Source organism: Rhipicephalus sanguineus, chromosome 2 (assembly GCF_013339695.2).
Source record: "Rhipicephalus sanguineus isolate Rsan-2018 chromosome 2, BIME_Rsan_1.4, whole genome shotgun sequence".
NCBI lineage: Eukaryota > Metazoa > Arthropoda > Arachnida > Ixodida > Ixodidae > Rhipicephalus > Rhipicephalus sanguineus.
In genome coordinates, this window is record NC_051177.1 from 138,775,177 (window position 1) to 138,795,260 (window position 20,084).

The following is a 20,084-nucleotide window of genomic DNA, read 5'->3' on the forward strand; positions in this document are numbered from 1 at the left end:
CGGGCATCTACTAACACACCCCCAACCACAACCACAACTACAGAGGACAGCTGGAATTACAGCCAAGACTACACGCAACAGATCTGGACCTACCTGCACAAATACTTGTGTCCCTTCTGGGCGGACAAGCAGGGCTTCCTCAGCCACCGCCGCACCTATGGTATCGCCTTTTTCCCGTACATGTTTTGCCACTACGCCATGTACTGCTGCTACTCCCTCGACGACAACATGCAGCTGCAGCCAGAGCTGCCGCACGTGGACCTCCCGCCGAGGGACGCCGTGCGCCGCTTGGCCAACTTCAAGGCGGAAAATCCATTCCTGGAGGTGTGGCTCGTTGTCCGGGGCTCTGACTCGGTATTTTACAAGCTGCTGGCGAATGAGAACAACGAGAAGGCCACATTCCTAACGAACGCGATGGCCTGGATGAAAGCCAACAATTACGACGCCATCCGCATGTGGTGGACCAATGCGCCCGACGCACTCAACCGCAGCATGGCAGAGCTCTACAATGAGACCAACGATGTATTCATGCAGCACAATTACACGTTCGGCTTTGTCTTCCCATACGGCTACTACAAGCGGGCACCGTACAACACGAGCAAACTGGCGCACAGACGGGCTTACCACACTATCGTGTTGTACCAGGAGTATCCACGCAAAATCGGCAACCGCACCAAGGCGACGACCTACACGATTCAGGAAATGAAGGTCTACTCAACAAAACTGAACCAAACAGACCGGCCTGCCTTTTGTCACTTGTATCCATTTGTGGCACTGACATACAAAATCGACCCTGCTAAGTGCGAGAACGCCAGCAGCACCAGCGTCAAGCCGTACAACATCCATCCGCTGGGATACGGGCCTCCGGGACCGCTGACCAAGACGACGGGCATACTCTCGCTGCCGGAGGTGTGCGACATCCTGGACTCGTCGTGGAATCAGAGCAGGGTGCTGACTGACAGCGCGAATACTCGTCCAAGTTTCCATTTTGCCTGCAAAGGGGAGGACGCAATCGCATACAACACTGCCGAAGACGCTTATGACAACATAGTCGCTCTGGACCATGAGTACGAGGAAGAAGTATTCGGCGTGATGAACCCGGAGTACGACGACTTCCCAGGTGTTTGTCCTCCACCCGTCGGGTCAAATGATAACTATCCCATTATGAAGGGTATCTTCCGGATAATAATACACTGATAATGTAATCGCTATCAACGTCATAACAAAAGCTCGATAATGCATGAGAAATATTTCTACCGTTTTCCTACGCTTTTCTTAGTCATTAAATTCGAAGCATTTACATCTATCTATCTATCTATCTATCTATCTATCTATCTATCTATCTATCTATCTATCTATCTATCTATCTATCTATCTATCTATCTATCTATCTATCTATCTATCTATCTAGCCGCCTACAAATTCTTGCTCTCGTGGCCGTTTCCTCAACTTGACATATACCAAAATTCGCATGATATGACATGACATGAGCATATGACGAACATAAATGACAGGCTGTGACATGAAAATCATGGCATCTGTGCCATGTACGTCAGATTTTACAGGACACAGCCTTGGTACTCTCTCGACCGTTTCATTAACTTGATATACATGAAAATTGGCACTGCATGAGTATTACAAATAACCTGTCATGCATGGTACATTCTAGAATATACGTTTCACTAGCAAGGTGTATGCCAGAATGTACAGTGTCGTCCACTTTTAGGCTGAACACGGCTCAGCGTGGCCACACTCCGTGGAGCGTCAGTGCACCCGGCGCGGCTGCGCATCGAATCAAAGCGGCGCAGGCGCACACGAGCGCGCCGCTCTTTGTATACTACAGCCACGCAAGAGCTCTAGCTTTCATAGCGGATTTTTCACAGTGAAGGACATGGTATTTCGGGAAAGTTTCTTTGTTTTTAGGTGAAAAGAGAGAAGCTGCGCCAGTGCGTACCCTTTTCGGGGCACGATCGATTGGAGAAAGGTTCGGAGGTCCCATGAAAACTGAAACAAGTGTTCTCCGTTCACTGATGGCGTCGTTGTCGATTTTGTCAACGATTTTGGAGAGCCGCTCCTTGGTCTCTTCCGCAAATTGCTGCTTCTAGGTCTTGGCATTCTCCTCTCCGAGACCATCCTCGTGGTCGTAGTCGGGGTTGTTCTCGGACTTGCCTCCTTCCACGTCCTCCTTGCAGTGTGGTTCATCACTCAACGGCTGCAGGCATATGCACGCAGAAATGGGTCCCGCGAGGCCCACCACTGGAGACGCGGGCGCTGCAATCGCTGTGACGTGCAGGGTTGGATCACGTGATCTCACCTCGCTGTGGCGAAGGGAAGCGGACGGTTGAATGCGTTGTTTACACACGATTCCGTGGCGTTTTCTCTTTTGAATAGCGTTGTTTTGCTCTCACATTATGTGTGCGGACCCCTAGAAGCTGCACAATCCGGGAAAGTGCGGTAAAGTTATCGGTGGCATGGTACTTTTCTGCTCCGTGCCACAGTGCGCTACGTACGCGAAGGAGCCAGGCGTGAGATTTCACTTTTACGCCTACCCTTCTTTGCAAGACCATGATACCGCTGTCGCCTGTCTTTCTTTCATTGTTATTTCAAGCCCATGGGGTTAAAATGGACACCGACCAGGAATGTTCACATAAAATCAAGACGTTTCGGCTGCCGCACGGAAGCCTTGTTCACAGCGAAAAATGAATGCGCAAGCAGTCCGGTTACGTATCTTTTAAAGTATGACGTAGCAACATGTATACACGTGTGGGAAATAGTCGTCGTTACGTTTAAGCGTGTGCGCCGTTGTCTGGATTGTCAGATATTCAAAATCCAGTTCTTTTCTCTTTCGTTATTTTTGCCCTATCGCACTCTATTTCGCACGTGGCCAGTTGCTTCTGCGTGCTCGGCGGTGAAACCTTTCTTGCATCATACATGTGCTGCTTGAGTCTTCGCTGAACGTTACCTGTCTCGCCGACGAGACTTCCACCACAGTCTGCTCGGTGAACCATACCTTACAGCGTGCTCATTCAAGTGCGCAAAGTAATACGGCCAGCTGGCACACGGCGCATTTCCTCTCGCAATCGAGCCCGGTCGGGACCGTTTTTTTTCGATCGCCATTGGCCCCTTTGTAGAACCTGGAGAACTGAGTCAATCATCAAAAATTTTCATCCCTATCTGGCTCGATGGTGATGTCGAAAGTGCACCGTGTGACAACCGTTGAAAATTTGGAGCGTAATCTGTTCATGTGAAATGATATTTATCTACAACTCCGAGTGAGGCACGCGCGTGCGTATGGCTCTCTTGCATTTGCCTCCAATCATATCAGAAAGGTTGCAGCTGCATGCAGCTCTAAGCATGCTTCGTTGCTTCCCACAAAGCGGAGAATCCGCTGGGGTCGTGCTGCATAGAAATATGTGTGCTAAACAGGAATGTGAATTTGCGCATGCATGCCGTGTCAACCGCAGCCCATCTTTAGATGCAAACCCACGATTAATGAAGTTTCACGTATTTCTTGGGTCAAAAATATGTGTATTTGCCGCAAGCACGCGCTAAAGCCCATTTGATGCTTCATTTCGACACAAGATGGTTCGCTACCTTTTACAAAAGCAGCGCGTTCGGCCGCCGTGGCTTTCGTACAGGTGGCCATAGCAGACGACGTCGGAAGTCAGGGCGTTGTCTAAGGCATTATGAGGAGCTTAACATTTATTCGGAGCCGTTATTTATCATTTCGTACATTCAGTGACGAAGCCGCCGCAGTTTTACTGATTTTGTCGAAGTGAAATGCAACGAGAATACTAAAAAGGAGACGCGAAAGCGGCTGCGGGCTGAGCGGGAGAGGGCTGGCGGAGCTATCCAACCTTGCACGTCACAGGGGTGCTTCCGCATGGTGGCGCAACGGTATGTCCTCGCGCCCGTGGTATGTCCAGGGTATGTCAAGAGCAAGTCCCGTACTGCCTCGCTGGCCTAGCGGCTACCGTGTTTGACTGCTGTCCCGAAGGACGCGGGCTCGATCCCGGTCGCGGCAGTCGCATTTCGGAGGAGGCAAATTGCCAGGGGTCCGTGTCCTCTGCGATCTCAGTGCACGTTAAGGAACCCCAGCTGGTCGAATTTGCCCGGAGCCCTCCACTACGGCGTCTGTCATAGCCCGAGTCGCTTTGGGACATACACCCATTAAACTAACCAACCAACCGACCCATACCCATCTTATACGGAAAATCCAATGTCATTCCCAATGAGTATCATTCGTTCGTAATGTGATCTCTTTGCTGTCACAAGAACACACTAATGACATTACATGAACATAACATTGTGAGATATTGGGAAGAGGAAACCAGCGAAAATAAAATGAAGGCAGTGAAGAAGAGCAACCAGGCAAGACAAGCGCTGGACTTACAGCTAAATATTTATTGAAGAAAACCCACACCCCCAAACCAGGCCCGTGGCCAGGAATTTTTTTTTTGGGGGGGGGGGGGGGGCACTTGCTGAAAATCTTCACTATTTGAGAAAAACACCTATTTCATTATTTATTTTTGGTCAAAACATCTACTTCACCAAAATTTCGGGGGGGGGGGGAGGCCCGGGCCTCTAGGGCCTCCCGCCCCCCCCCTGGCTACGGGCCTGTCCCAAACTGAAGCAGCAGCGCATGCGTATAAATAAGCTATCTCAGCGGTGTCAAAGTTGAAAACTAACGGTACATTGCTATGAAACGTGTCAAAGCGCTACAAAGTAACAGTACTTTGTCACGAAATACACCGAAATATCAACGCAACGTGCACCAACTATTTACGCATGCACTACTGGTTCATGTATGCGGGGGTGTGGGCTTTCTTCAATAATAAATTTAGTTCAGCGCTTGTCCTGTCTGGTTATTCTTCTTTGCTGTCTTCGTTCTGTTTCCGCTGCTTTCCTCTTCCGAATCATCATCATCATCATCATCATCATCATCATCATGAGCCTGTCTACGCCCACTGCAGGGCAAAGGCCTCTCCCATGTTCCGCCAATCAACCCGGTCCTGTGCTTTCTGCTGCCACGTAATACCTGCAAACTTCTTAATCTCATCTACCCACCTAATTTTCTGTCTCCCCCTCACACGTTTGCGATCTCTTGGAATCCAGTCAGTTACCCTTAATGACCACCGGTTATCCTGCCGACGTGCTACGTGCCCGGCCCATATCCATTTCTTCTTCTTGATTTCAACTATGATGTCATTAACCCCCGTTTGTTCCCTGACCCACTCTGCTCTCTTCCTGTCTCTTAAGGTTACACCTATCATTTTCCTTTCCATCGCTCGCTGCGTCGTCCTCAATTTAAGTTGAACCCTCTTTGTAAGTCTCCAGGTTTCTGCTCCGTAGGTAAGTACCGGTAAGATGCAGCTGTTATATACCTTCCTCTTGAGGGATAGTGGTAGATTACCATTCATGATTTGATAATGCTTGCCGAATGAGCCCCAACCCATCCTTATTCTTCTAGTTATTTCACTCTCATGGCTCGGCTCCGCGGTTACTACCTGTCCTAAGTAGACGTACTCCTTTACAACTTCCAGTGTCTCGCCACCTATCGCAAAGCTCTTCCGAATAGTATGAACCAACTCGCCCAGCAAGCTACGTTACTGAACATTGTAAAACATATGAATTCAGGAAACTCATTTGCGTTTATTTATCTGTAGTCTCTACGCGAACGGCATTCCACGAAGACATGTAATTAAAGATGTCTTTTGTTTAATTTATCTAAACGTAAAATACGCGCTTTAATGTGTTAATTGCAGGTTAATTGGTGTAAAAGCTGATAAGAATGTTTCTTACAGAAACCTACTCTAAGCATCCGTGGCCGTTCAGAAGCCATGTGCGCGAAGTCTCAGCAGTCCGGTTTGGATCCTCGTTTGTCCGAACAGTCTACACTTGCGTTGAGAATGGCATGCGCATAAAAAAAGAAAATAAACACACATGCAGTGAATAGAGCCGGATAAAAAAGATAAGGAAGGTTCATATTTGGAACTTCGCATGAAACGGAACACTAAGTGTCCAGGGCGCGGCTCTTGCCTCAGCTTGACTTAGATTGCCGAGCTGGGACAAATCGACTAAAACAGCCCAGAATATATAATTAAAACAACTTTTTGTTATTAAAAATGCAAGCTTTGTTAGCGTTTTTCCACCCAAAGTCATGGCGCAAGAGAGTATTGTCACAGTCATCATTTTCAAATGACATTTGTTGTCATGCGCGCGCATATAAAAATTAGATTAAGTTAATTAAATTATTGTTATTCGACAAAACTTATGTTACATTAACCATGTCACAAAGGCTATTAGTTAAGCTAATTACAGAGAGACCTTGAAGCTTACGAGCACACACATAGAAAACGAACGAAAACGAAGGCAGGGAAGTAATTATCTGTCGTATCCTTATTTTTTACTCTTTTTGCGTGGGTGTTAACCTGCATTAAGATCTCTATAAAATTAACATCAGTCCAGTAGCTTAACTCATCACCTTGTTCAGTTGAAGGCCAACTGCAACAGAATTTCCCCCTAAGTTTGTTCACATGTCAAGGAGCTGCACATTGTTCGTCAAGTCCTCGTCATGTGTCATTACGAGCCCTCGATCAGTCCTCCTTGTTGCCTTCGTTCATAGCGTGGGCCTCGTTCTGGCAGACATCATGCCTTAGGTAGTATGCGCGGGTTTACTGTTCGGCTTTCAGCTCGTAATAAGGTCGCGTGCCACGTGACGCCAGCTGGCAACGAAGGAGTGCTCCACACTCACCGTTATGGCTACGAGCGGCGCTGGCTGACACTCCCAGGATTACACAAGCATAAATACCCAATAAAGCGGATGGGAAAGTGACCAGCGCATTAATTCCTTTCCATTGATGTCATAATTACTATACTGCAGTTGAAGCATGCCGGTAATGGCCCCTATATCTTCCTTAGCTTTATTTTCTATTGGTTTTATTAGGTTGTAAAGGGATACTACACATAACTGTGTATTTCAAGTAAAATATTAAATAGTCAGTCATCCCGGTATAATTGTTTTATTTTTATGTATATATGTAATGCATTAAATGTTATATGAGCATAATAGCATAGAGAAATCAAACAATGTTGTTGTTCACAGCGAGTGCCTAGTTGCATTTGGTGGTGAGCCGCAAGAAAGTGATCACACGTAGCCGACCACAAGCGCACAAACAAAACTATGCAAAAGGGAACTGTAGTGGCTGAAAAGTGCACGAACATTTGATGGGTGGATCTTGCGGTGTTCCGCTTTTGGCATGGCAATCGTGAGCGAGAGGTGAAGCACGCACAGACCTAGCGAGTAGCGTATCAGCAGGGAACGCCATGGCTGCACAGACACGACGGGTCTACCACTGCCTGGCGGAGGAATGCCAGGCAGCCAAATACTCAATTGTGGAACTGATCAATGGTGGTATCTTGTTTCGCCGATTGTAGAAGAGGTCATCTTGGTCATCTATACTTAACAGAGGTGAAATCTAAACATACCCACGGCGCAACTGCGATGGAATGATCAAGATATAGGCGCAAAAATGCCCTCAACAAAAAGTCAACGAAAGAAAGATAGTGGGAAATCACACAAGCGCGCAGATTTGTACCGCGATTGATGTGAATTCCAGCGATTCTGCTTGATGGCTCAGGCGCTAGCAGAATGTCTGCGGTCTTTTTTTATTTTATGCCGGCACGCTGCTTCCTCTGAAACGCGCGCGCTGCAGCTGTCGTGTCCCATAGCTTTGAGCTGTGAGCGCTTGTCTAATGCGACGTAGCGGGACGTGTGGCGCCTGTACTGCGCGTCTACATGACAGACCCAAGGGAGGCCTGCGGTCGCGTGCGCTTGTTTTTCTCGACTTGGACTATTGCATTTACGTTAATAAACTAACGCAACCTGCAAAGCCGGAACATTGCCGCGAACTGAGAGACCTTGCGAACTTCAGTCACTTTCAACAATAAAGGCACCGCTTGAGTCTTTTTCGCCGCACTCCAACCCCTACACCGTACGCATGCATTGCGGCAGGATACAGCTGCTGCTCTCGCAACGAAACCAAAACTAGAAATAAGATACTTGTAAACAGTTTATTAACACAATCCGATACGGAGCCTGTACGTCGCATAATTCCATGTATAATTTCGATGATCGTTGAGCGCTCGCAGCTTTTAGTTATAATAGTATGAAACTTTGGGCTACGACCTAACGGGACGCAGCTGCGATGGCGCTGGCTTGCGTGGTTATGCCCACTTTCATCGCCGATGATTTGCATATCATTTTCGGTTAAACAGAATAAAGAGTTGAGAATTAAACAAGCACCATCACGTACAAATATGGGTCGTAGGAAAAATGCTAGTTAACGAAATCCGTCAGCCTCCCACTTTTTAACCGCGGACCTGTTTAAGCTCGCCGTAATTGGTTCATCGGAAAGAGAAATGATCATCATCGTGAACCGGCACGCGCTCTCTTTGTCCTCTACTTCGTCATCGTCGTCGTCGTCTTCATCTTCTGCTTCGCTCCCAGAACACGTGCGGCGTTTTCTCCGGCGCGGGATACAATAACCTTATGGGGGAGAGAACGAGTACAGAGAGAGAGAGAAAGGACGACAGATAGAAATAAACAGAAACAGAAAAATTCTTGCCGAAGATGAATTTCTCAGCGAGGAGGGATTCGCACTCGCTTTCCCACGATCCGAAGGAGAGCATCGTAACCAATCGGCTATCCAGGCACGCAAGCAGAGCATAGCATAGCCTTGTGTAGTTTTGCATAGCAAGGGGCTGGGAGAGGGATGTGAGGGTGAGGAAGAGAGATGCAAGAGTAAAGAAGAGGGAAAGGAGGAGGGAAGAGAGTAAACCGTAGCATAGAAAGAATCAGAAAGAGGGAAATGGAGAAGGAAAAGATAGAAATAAAGGGGAAGCAAGCGAGAAAGCGAAAGAAAAGTAAGCAAGAGAAAGAAAGATAAAGAAGAGAGACGGAAAGAGAAAGAAAACAGAGGGAGAGAAAGTGAGGGTGACAAACAAAGAAGAGGGTGAGAAAGGGAAGCGAGAGTGAGGAGGAGGAAGAAGAGCACGGGAGAGAGTAAATCATAGCATAGACAGAATGAGCAAGGGAGAAATAGAGAGAAACAAATGTAGAAAGGAAAGAAAGAGTGACAGAGAGAGAATCAAAGAAAGAGAGAGAGAGAAAGATAGAGGAAGCAAGCGAAAAAGAGAGAGAGAGAAGTTAATAAAGGGGGAAAGTTAGAAAGAACAAGAAAGGGAAAGAAATAGATAGAGAAAATAAATATAGGATAAAGAGAGAAACAAAAACAGAGAAAACGAAAAGAGAGAAAGAGAAAGAAAAGAGAGGAAGAGTGAAAGGGAAAAATAAAGAGAAACAAAGAAGGCCGCCCAGCTCTGCACTTCCTTCAGGCTTGGCACTCCTAGTTAGAAGCTGCCCTAATTTTTATAGAAGCGGGAATCAAGGCTGTTGAAAGACGAGGTGAAAAAGAAGTCCGGTGGCAACGAGTGCGATAATGACTGTTTTCTGACAAGCGGCAGGATTGTTCGAAACAAAGTTCGACCCGATACGATGCCTGCTTACGAGGTAAAATAGTTATGTAGGCGGTTTCTCTTCGCTCGCGAAGTAGACAGCAGCTGCTAACTTACCCGTTGGCACTTTTAACTTTTGACGAGCTCAAGCGTGAACTGTGCACTGTTACCAAGACGGGAAGGGCTACCTTCTGACTCGCGGACCTCCTTAAAGGGACACTAAAGAGAAACAATGAATTGGTTTAGATTGATAAAGTGTGCTCGGAGAACTCTTGTGTAGTTTATTTCACCACCATAGGTTTATTATTAGAGGACAAAACCAAGTTCAAAGCTTCACTTTTAAATTTTCGCGCCGAACTGTGTAATTCGTGACGTAGAAGGTTTCAAAGAGCATTTAACCTATTTTGGCGCCACTGGCTCGACGAAATTTCCACAAACTCGTTATGTCCAGTCTCTGGCCCCCTCAGAGGACAATGTACTTCGATTTAACCGATTAGGAACTACGTAGGCCTAAGCAGGCGCCGTCAAAAATATGTGACGTCACGGCAAATGGTGCGGGAATTCCAAGGTGGCGTCGCCACTTGCATTTTCTTTTTGCGCGTTTTCTCGCTTATTAAGCGTCTTTTCGCAGCAAGCATGGTGTTTTTGGTATCGTGGAAGACGACTTTACTAATGCGAGAAAAATCGTTTTGCTCTTTAGTGTCCCTTTAAAGAAATCGGTAAACGACGGGAGAGGCGCGGTGGCGAAGCGCGCCGTTTTTGAACGCATCAGTTGCACCCACGATCACAGACAGCACGACGCTCTGTTATAGCTCATTCAGCTGAGAAGGATAACTGATCTTGCTGGCGCTGGGACAGAAGCCAGAAGTCCTCGATCGGTGAAAGTTGTTTTGGCTAATACGTGGAAGTAGGCTGCGCATATTTCGCGAGCTGAAGCACCGGTGCCCTGCGCAGTGCGCACATGTTATTTTCGCAAATGTAGGTCTAGATCTTGCAGGATGTGGGTATCGATCAAGGACCGGAATAATGTGAACATAATTTTAATATTTTGGGTATTATTCAAGAAAGCAGAAATGTAAAAATTTGAGAATAGGGAGATGGAATTGGAGATACGTTACATATATTGACCTTGTGAAAGCTAAGTAATAAATTAAACAAATAATAAAGTTATTTAAAGAGATTTTGTTACAAGTAAAGGTAATTATTTACGTAGTAGTCTTATTTTATAGCCTAAATCTCTTTTGATGCTACAAGGCACTCGATCCTCAGAATCATCGCCAACTTTCATGCCGTTGCGACGAGTCGGACAAATGTCGCAGTTTATGTGAAATTCACAGTTGGACACAGAAATATCTGCTAATTTATCTTGAAATACCCGTACCGACTACGCAATTAGCAGTACTAACTGCCTGCCTCTTTACTTTGGTGACGTTTCTTTACTTTAGTTCAGTGTGACCCTAAACCTGAAAAGAACCATTATTGAACAGTTCCCTTGTTTCCGTAGACTGCACAGCATGTGCAGAATACTACTTTGAAGCACAACTCCTGATCAAACTCTCATGCACCAGTAACTGAGGCCAACATGACAAATGCTTCCATGAGTATATTCGCCATATTTAGCTATAATCTCAAAGAACTGCGCAGTATTCGTTTGCTCCATTATTATAGTTTCGCTGTTCCCATTCTCTAAGAATGGCTCACACCCACTACGAGGAACTGATCAAATACAAGTAGTCATGCTATGGCCCCAGCACTGCCTTCTCATCTTCATCAACCTCTACTGAAGATGAGCGGGAACACTAGACGCAATAAAGTTAAATATGCTCTTGTGTATTCCCATTACATCAGTAGCAGAACTCCGCACAAACCTGCTCACATGTTTTATATCATAACCTGGAACGGTGGCAACTTCATGCGGATTCCCGTGCGACTACGCAAGATTGAGACCGTGCAAGATTTTCGCATGATTAAGAACCGGGCCACAGCCACCAGTGGGCGCCGCGTCGTGCTACTCGCCGCGCCAGTGTATTGCCGTGGTCGGCTTATGTTCTCCATGTGAATCTCGGCGGGCGGGGAAACCGCAGGAGAGCTAACGGCCACCTACGAGCTAAAATTGCCCATGGCTGCGACAACGCGCCGGCTGCTCCTACAGGGCAGCCTCCTTCTGATCGTCTTCGTCACTTTGCAAGAAGCGGAAGCAGCGATGTTCAACGAACCCATCAATCCGAAGGAGTACCGCGCCCGAGGCGACGTCGGAGTCGCTCAGCCGCTCTTCAGAAGCGCCAGCCGGTGGATGTCCGGCGCCAGTAACGAAGCCGGGGTACACCAGCAAGCCAGTGAGGGCGGCAGTGGCGACACTCCAGCGCACCAGCAACCATCTGCAAGCGCCGCGCAAGGTATGCCCCTAGCGGAGCACCAGACCTCACTTTTAGCCGAGCATGACAATGTACGTGTGAGCGACAGCGAACAGAGGCACCCTCGACACGGTCGCGCGTTCGTCATAACAGACCAAGAAGGCGACAGCAACAGCAACGGTGCCCCCGTCGGACCTAGCGTACAGCTGCAGCAGCAACAACTTCAGCAGCAGCGAGCGGACGATAGCTTCCTTGACGAAGTCATTAAAAGCGTTAGGGTGGGTAGACCCGGCGTGGGAAGCGCCGCTTTAAGGCCCGTCGTCTTGTCTGATCAAGGTGGCCCTGTCTTAAACGCGGCCGGTGCCCTGGCTTCTGTTAACTCGACTAAGCTCTACAACGTGAGCAACGCCCAGAAAGTGGTTGGCGACGAGCATCCCATGGAGTTGGGCAAGGTGAAGATCCGGCCTGCGCACGTCGTCCTCTCGACCAACGACACGCTGCAGCTGGAGTGCTTCGTCGGCTACAACACGCACGCGTCAGTCTCGTGGACGCTCAACGATCGCGTCCTGCTCGAGGTGGACGAGTCCAAGATCCAGACCATAGACTACAAAGGCGTCAAGGTCATGATCTCCTCCATCCTCATCCGCAACGTGCTCAAGCTGCCCACGTTCAAGGAGATCTACGTCTTCAAGTGCATCTACCTGTTCGACGACGAGATGCAGACAGCTCAGAGCGTAGTGCACGCGCGCGTCACCGACGACTGCCAGACGGACCAGGAGTGCGCGCCCAGGAACGCGCGCTGCATCAACAGTCGCTGCGCGTGCGCGAGCACGCAGTACCCGGTGAAGCTGCAGTCCGTTCACACCACGTGCCGCGTCGAAGCCTTCCTGGAGACGGAGTGCCTCTACGACGAGCAGTGCGAGAACGTCGAACCCAAGAGCGAGTGCACGGTTCACCACTGGTGCGCTTGCATCCACGGCTACGCCAGGGACGCCTGGAGCAACTGCCTGCCCAAGAGCGCGGGACTGAGGACCCGGTGCAACTCGGACCGCGACTGCGTCGACCTCGGCGCCAACTGCGTGCTTAGCCACTGCTCCTGTCTGGGCGACTTGGAAGAGCGCAGCGGAAAGTGCGTCGCCAAGACCAAGCCCACGGACGAGCTCCTTAGACGAAGCCTCGTGGCCAAGGTCACTCAGAACGTCGCGTCGCCTCAGTACGCCGCGGCATTCGCGCTTTCTTCCACGGTGGCTGCTACCCTAGCGCATTGCTTCCTTCTGAGGCTGCTCACTCCGGAGTGACCATAGAGACCGGCTACCGATGTGAACGCCAGCTTTTTCAGTAATGAATGCATTGGTGTATCGGGGGAGAAGTACATCTTATGGTCTGTGTGTGTGTGTGTGTTTTTTGTTTGCGTACGTGCCCGTAAAAATAATGCTTGAAATCAATGCGGCAATGTCAGCGCCACAGTGGCGTATACAGGGTTTTCACGTAACAAGAACCAAGGATTTAAAGAAAAGGGGTTAACCGCAACTGAATCAAACCGATGACATACGATTTGCCGTCATCTGGCCCTCGTTATAGGGTATTCGTCATATTGCGCTTGATTGGTTAATTACCTACAGAAATCGTGCAAAATCTTCAATATTCACTTAGCCAAGTGAGTTTCCTTATGTTCTAGAGGGCATTCCAAAACGACCTATTTAATTTTTTTGTGGCAGCGTGCATGTTTCGTGGTCATTTTTTGCGGCGTTTAAGTAAAGCCCGCGGAACACGAAATAAAATCGCCTGACTGTGCTCATGTGCTACCGTATTGCAGCGCTCTCAACTGTACTTCGAGCGAAACAACCACGCGCGTGGACTGTCAAGATATTGCTATCAAGGACGACGGCGCTTCCTTGCCCTGTGCCGCCACCGAAAATGCTGACGCGCTGTCATGCCGGTGGCTGGAGCCGCGGCCGCTCATTTGGCCACGATTCGCGCGCACGGCTCTTTCGCTAGAAACACTGTTGATAGCGCTGCTACACGGTAGCGCATGAGCGCATTCATGTGGTTTTAACGCGATAGCGTTAGAGAGCTGATTGCGCAAAAATTCCTGTGTCGGCGTCATTGGTTGTGAGCGAAAAATAGGCGTTGTCCGTGAGCGAAAAATCGCCATGGATGCAAATAACAAAGCGAATCCTGCCTCGTCAAGAATTTCTTTCGCCAAGAATTTTTATCTTTCTCTTTCTTTCTTTCTACCGACGCTCGTCTGCGACTTCAACAAAGACACAAGAGTAACCACCTCTACTGTATAATTGGTGTATAGTAGAGCTGGTTACACTTGTGTCTTCGGGAGTTTCAATCAAAATGGGGTGGAACGTGCTACAGAAAGCGCAGCACAGTCACAGCGAAAGCTGGAAGAGCGGCATTTTTATAGTGCCCGTTGTAAGCTCTCATGGGGCTACTAATACAAATACACTTGCAAGGTACCCACTACGCCATAGATCATAATTTTTGTGAAGTTGCGAAGCACCGACTACGCCACTATTCGTTATTTTGCGGAGAAGCGAGTTACCCGCTACACATCTGTAGGACATTACGTGCACTTTGTTGATGCGGCGGCTGATGACGATTAAGATTTATGGCTGAACCCTTTGTAATGGGTTGGAAGCTTTAAATGACCCACTAGTTACGTAATTCGCATTGTGTGACGCCCGGTCGTTACTTCACTCTCCCACCACGCTATATAAGATACGTTAACGTGAGAAAGAGAGAGGGGGGGGGGAAATAACTTTATTGAGACCCTGAAGAAATGGATGATGGGGGCCTTATGGGCTTCCTTAACCACTAATACAAATACACTTGCGAGGTACCCACTACGCTATAAATCATCAGAACTACGCTGTGACTGGACTACAGGAAGCGCAGCAGAGTCTTAGCGAAAGCTGGAAGAGCGGCATTTCTAGAGCCCGTTGTAAGCTCTCTTGGGGCTAACAATACATGTACACTTGCAGGGTACCCACTACGCCATAGATCATAATTTTCGTGAAGTTGCGAAGCACCGACTACGCCACTAATCATCATTCTGCGGAGGACCGCGGTACCAGCTACACATCTGTAAGGCATTATGTAAACTTTGTTGGTGCTGTGCCTGATGACGATGAAGAATTATTGCTGAGCTTTTGCAATGGGTTGGAAGCATTCAACGACCCACTCGTTGCCCAGTTCGCATTGTGTGACGCCTGGTTGTTATTTTGATCTTCTACCGCGCTATATTACATATGGTAATGTGGTTCCTTCCCGACATGAAGCCTGTATAGGGTCTTTTTGCAACGGAGTTTCAAGCACCGGCATGGCGTTGAGGTAGAATGCTGGGCTCCCTCGCAGAGCGCCCAGGTTCGATCTCCGTTCCATCCTGGGTGTTACTTCGTTTTTTTCTTATTTGGCCCGATGGCGGTTACGGACACCTACGGCGCCAAAAACGGCTGTTGTTGTGATCTCGTAACAGCTTTCGCTGTAAAACCACCAAAACGGAGGAGGCGGCCATAGTTATCAATAGCCAACATACCAACACTTGCATCATCAGCTATTATAAATCCGCTATACGCAATTATACCAAGGGCCGCATTTCCGAAACAGCTAACAAAATCCTAAACCAGAACACTAACCATCGCACTGTCCAAATTCATTGCGCATTAGCCGACTCCTTACTTCCAGGCACTGATGGCGTTACCATCAGGCTCGAACTTTCGCCCCTAATAACTTCTGCAAATAAATGTTTTTCAATCAGTCAGGCCCGAGCCCATGAGGTGAGCCCATGTCGGAACGAGAAAGAGGACACAGCCGGCACGCGACCGTATACGGTAACGTCTAATGAAATTGTACTATATTATAGACTAGCTAGACTTCTCTACCACACGGCGCATGGATCACTAACCAAACGGCAGGAAGATGACTATTAAGGGCTCGTTTTCTTTGTTAGACACAATATTAATGAGAACTAACAGACAATAACGCCAAGGAAAGTATAGGGGGTGTTATCTGTAGTATTTAGAATGTAAATGTGAAGAAAGTAATGTGGACGAAAAGATAACTGGCCGCCGGCAGGGACCGAACCTGCGACCTTCGAATAACGCGTCCGATGCTCTACCACTGAGCTACGGCGGCGGTCATCCTCCCATCCACTTTATGGGGAATATATGTGCATTTAAACTTTGGAGTGTTAGTCAGCGCCAATCGCAGCCATGGCGGCGATCATGTGCTACGTGACGCCAGAAAGGCAGAAAAAGAGTGTTCCACACTCGCCGCCATGGCTGCGATTGGCGCTGACTAACAATCCAAGGTTTAAATGCACATATATTCCCCATAAAGTGGACGGGAGGATGACCGCCGCCGTAGCTCAGTGATAGAGCATCGGACGCGTTATTCGAAGGTCGCAGGTTCGGTCCCTGCCGGTGGCAAGTTATCTTTTCGTCCACTTTACTTTCTTCACACTTACATTCTAAATACTACAGATTCTAAATACTAATATTGTGTCTAATCAAGCGGCAGGAGCTCGAGTGCAGCCAGCTCCAGAAAGACTCCTTTCCAACACCAATCCTCTAATCCACTTCTATACTTCTACCTTTACACCTCATTGCAAGGCGTGCCAAGCCGCACAGGCCTTCTCTTTCATATCACATCGGTATGTTGAGTATACGTATCCATGAAGTCAACAGTTTGACGATACCTCGTCTGGTCAGGTAACATGTTTCACATAACGACTCTGTCTAAAGAGACACGCTAAGCCTCTCTTGGGTCCCACGACTCTGCTACGAGAGTGTAATCTCCAAAGAGAGTTCACGAGTCACGAAAAAGAGTCAAAGGAAAGGACTCTTCTTTTTTTTCTTAGAGTGCGGATTGTGGAGAAAAACGGTGGCGCCAGATTTCAATCTAGACCTGCACGTGTTATAAAAACAAAATTCTACGGCGCTGCACTTTCCATTTGATTTGAAATTTAGGAATGTTGCTTCCCCACATGAAACGACGGTAGCTGCATTGCATGATTGGCTACAGTTGCGTCGAGCGCTCGGGCATTGAGTGTGGTTCGGTTTGCTGCGAAGCGGACGAGCGAAATGAATAGCGCGCATGCATGCATATGTTATGTCAGCGGCGTTCGCGATGCCGCGTTGCTGCTTTCCTCGGTCTCGCCGGAGGTGCTAATGGAAACCTCGTGTCACGCTGTCGAGACACCGCATTCAAAGCCAGCAAATCTGGAAGCCGTTACGACGGCCGCTACGGGGTTAGCGAATGGACGTTCCCACGACGTCGACAAAGAAAGAGAGTAGTTCTCTCTCGCTCTCTCACGAACCTTGATCATTGAGAACTCGGTATACGCCCGTGTTGTGCACGTTGTGCTGCTTTATGCGTGTACATGGATGGAAACGATGTCATTTGACTGTTTTTGTAGAGCACAGCTTTTGTTGTTGTTGCTGTTTTATACCATGCAGACACTGCTGACAAAAAAAATTATGGGTCCTGATGCTCGCTGTGAACGTTAGCGAGCGAGGCTGTAGTATGAACATCATCCGATAGAATTAACAGTGTAAGGTAGCCTTGAACGATTGAGCAATTCACTACATGAAATAATTGACAGTGAGACAATTAACTTAGCAAGGTGCGTGTTTGGGCTAGTTGGTACTCTATTTGAACAGCTAAATAGCGCAAACTCCGGGGACGAAAGCAGGAGAATGCGACACACACAAGCGCTATCTCTCTAAGTGCACAATACCAGTTCCGTAGAAGAAATAAAAGTTAATAAATCACATGTCACTATCTTGCGATACACCTAAAAAAGTTATTTCTTTCACTGACAGAGCAATAGAAGGCACGCTGATACAATGCCTAACATCCTTGGCCATCTCTGCTGCTCCTACTATTTCTCGCGTTTTTTGGTCGTCATGAGCGAACAGCGCTGCACATTTTTCAAATTCCGGCGTACAACCACAGCTTCGGTAACGCGTCGCCACGTGACCTTGCAGACCTCCTCGGACATTGTACGCGTGCTCCCTGAGACGGTCGTTTAAGCAGCGCCCGGTTTGTCCCACATATCTGCTGCCACCTGTTAAGGGAAAGGAGAAACCACTGCTTCTTTGCATTCTGCAAAGCGTGCACGGTGCTTCGTAGAACACGTGCGCTTTTCTTTGGCCGTTGGGAATGTCATTCTGCAAAGGCTTGACAACTTCTTGGGTGCCGACATGACAACCTTGACATCTGCGTAGTGCCCCACCTTCTTTGAATTATGGGAGACACGGTGGATATACGGAATTACGGCAAACCGTTTATTTTGACTTTGCACTTGTGTGTGTCGCATCCTCCTGTCTTTCGTCCCTGTAGTTTGCGCTATTTAGCTGTTCAAAAAAAGACAATTAAGTTCACTCTGCCATCGTGTTTGCTTCACACTGCTTTTCGGGGTATAGCCAGGGGAAGAGCTTGGGTGGTTCACCCCTCCCCCCCCCCTCCATCCTTTCTTCAACCAACCCCTGGCTACGTTACTCCTCGGCATATAGGATTACGGATTATATATCGAACGACTGTAATAGCTTGTAAACCGCATGCAAAAGTTCAGCACTGTTTTGTCAATCAAAAACGTGCAACGCCATGCTGCTGTGCGTGTCTGCCAGTGCGCTTCTTCTAATGGCACTGCTATAACTACTCGCGTGTAATTCCAAATATTTGTGGCGATGAAACGGCACTGATTTTGTACAAATAGTTAACGTAATTATCTACGATGAGACGCTATATTTTACCATTTCGGGGAGCGTTTGTTTACCATGACTTGTGTGTAACATTGTTTCATGTTAGCCAAGGATGATAAGGCGTCTTTGACAAAGATCGGTCCCACTAACGAAACGTCGGCCAGCCTGTCTAAGGCACCTTCTCCTGTTCATTCAACCAACCTGTACATAGTGTTTCCATCCATCGCCTCCAACCTTGACGTTTGTTTCATCAGGCATCACACACGATAAGCGCTGGTGCAGCTATTGTCTTCGAACACGTCACTTTTGTCATTCTTTTGCATACAATATATATGTGCTCCGAGCATTCGTATACCACATTCACGGAGCATCATACAATTCGATTTCTGTAAATACTGTCTGGGAAACGCTCCAATTCAGTCATTTCTGAGGAATAAATCCACCAAATGATAGATGTATATTAGACAGTATCGAAATTATTTTTAATAATAAAATGATGTGTTACAATGAAATTACTGGTACATCTTGAGAACTTTTTAGCGCAAACTAAGACAGGGACACAGAAGGAGTCCCTGTCTGTGTCCCTGTCTTAGTTTGCGCTAAAAGGTTCTCAAGGTGAATATGTACCAACTAGCTCGACTTTCGGTCTTACTTCAGTAAATTACTGGTAGTGATGCACAGTGAAGAAACCGGAAGACCCTTGGTGAGTTCGTTTCTCCCACATGGTTTGGCGCCGATGGGAAAACTTCAATGTGCTTCAAACGTAAATCAAATGTAATCCAACACATAAAACTCGCCTTTATTCTTCATTCGTCTTCCTTTTCTCCCTAAGAAAGGAGTAAATTCATTTATTCCTCATGGTATTTTGACCCACGTAATCACGATGATCAATGCCTGACCATTTGGTAGAACTTCGTTCATCAACGGAACAGATTTCATCTTCTAAACTTCCTTTGTGCATTTATGTCCGAACTACCCAATTCATGACCGATACGACCCTGCGGTATGTGTTACTTGTGCAGAGGAAACCATGCTGGAAAAAAAAAAGAAAGTCGCCAGTCCTGAACGGAGCACGCAGCACATTCACGGTGCAAGCCGGATGAGCGGCCTTCATGGAGCCCGTTGTAAGCTCTCTTAGGTGCCTACTGCTAGTACAGTTGCGGCGTACACACTACGCCGTAATTCACCACTTCACAAAGCCCCCGAAGTACCCACTACGTGACCGTAAGGCAACACGGGCACCTACGTAGCTGCACACTTTGTTGTTGGTGTGGCTGATGATTATAATGAAGAGGAAGAAAAATGACCGAGTCTCTTCTAAAGTGCAGGAAGCTTTAAACTACCCACTCGTTACGCAATTCACATGGTGTGACGCCCGGTGCGATTCTGCCACGCAATATTACATCTGTTAACGTGATTCCCCTTAATGCATGATGTCTGTGCAGGGTCTTTTATATCGAAGCTGCATACCTCTCGTTGGTCTGAAAATTTCGGGGCG

At 47.7% G+C, this 20,084-nt stretch overlaps 2 protein-coding genes across 3 annotated transcripts in view; one reads left to right on the top strand and one right to left on the bottom strand.

Annotated features, from left to right (window-relative positions):
* The window catches only part of LOC119383707 (calumenin-B-like), a 583,129-nt gene that overhangs the window by 140,831 nt on the left and 422,214 nt on the right, over positions 1-20,084 (bottom strand). The window contains exon 1 of one of the 2 annotated variants that reach the window (XM_049412631.1): positions 9,634-9,650. The exons of the other annotated variant lie outside the window; for it this stretch is intronic. The gene's annotated coding sequence lies outside the window, so the exon portion shown is untranslated. Of the gene's footprint in view, positions 1-9,633; positions 9,651-20,084 lie in introns of those variants that run through there. 2 annotated transcript variants of the gene reach the window in all.
* On the top strand, positions 11,636-13,178 carry LOC119381306 (uncharacterized). Its single transcript, XM_037649201.2, has one exon. It carries the CDS (start codon positions 11,636-11,638, stop codon positions 13,166-13,168), a length of 1,533 nt encoding a protein of 510 aa, XP_037505129.1. The 3' UTR covers positions 13,169-13,178.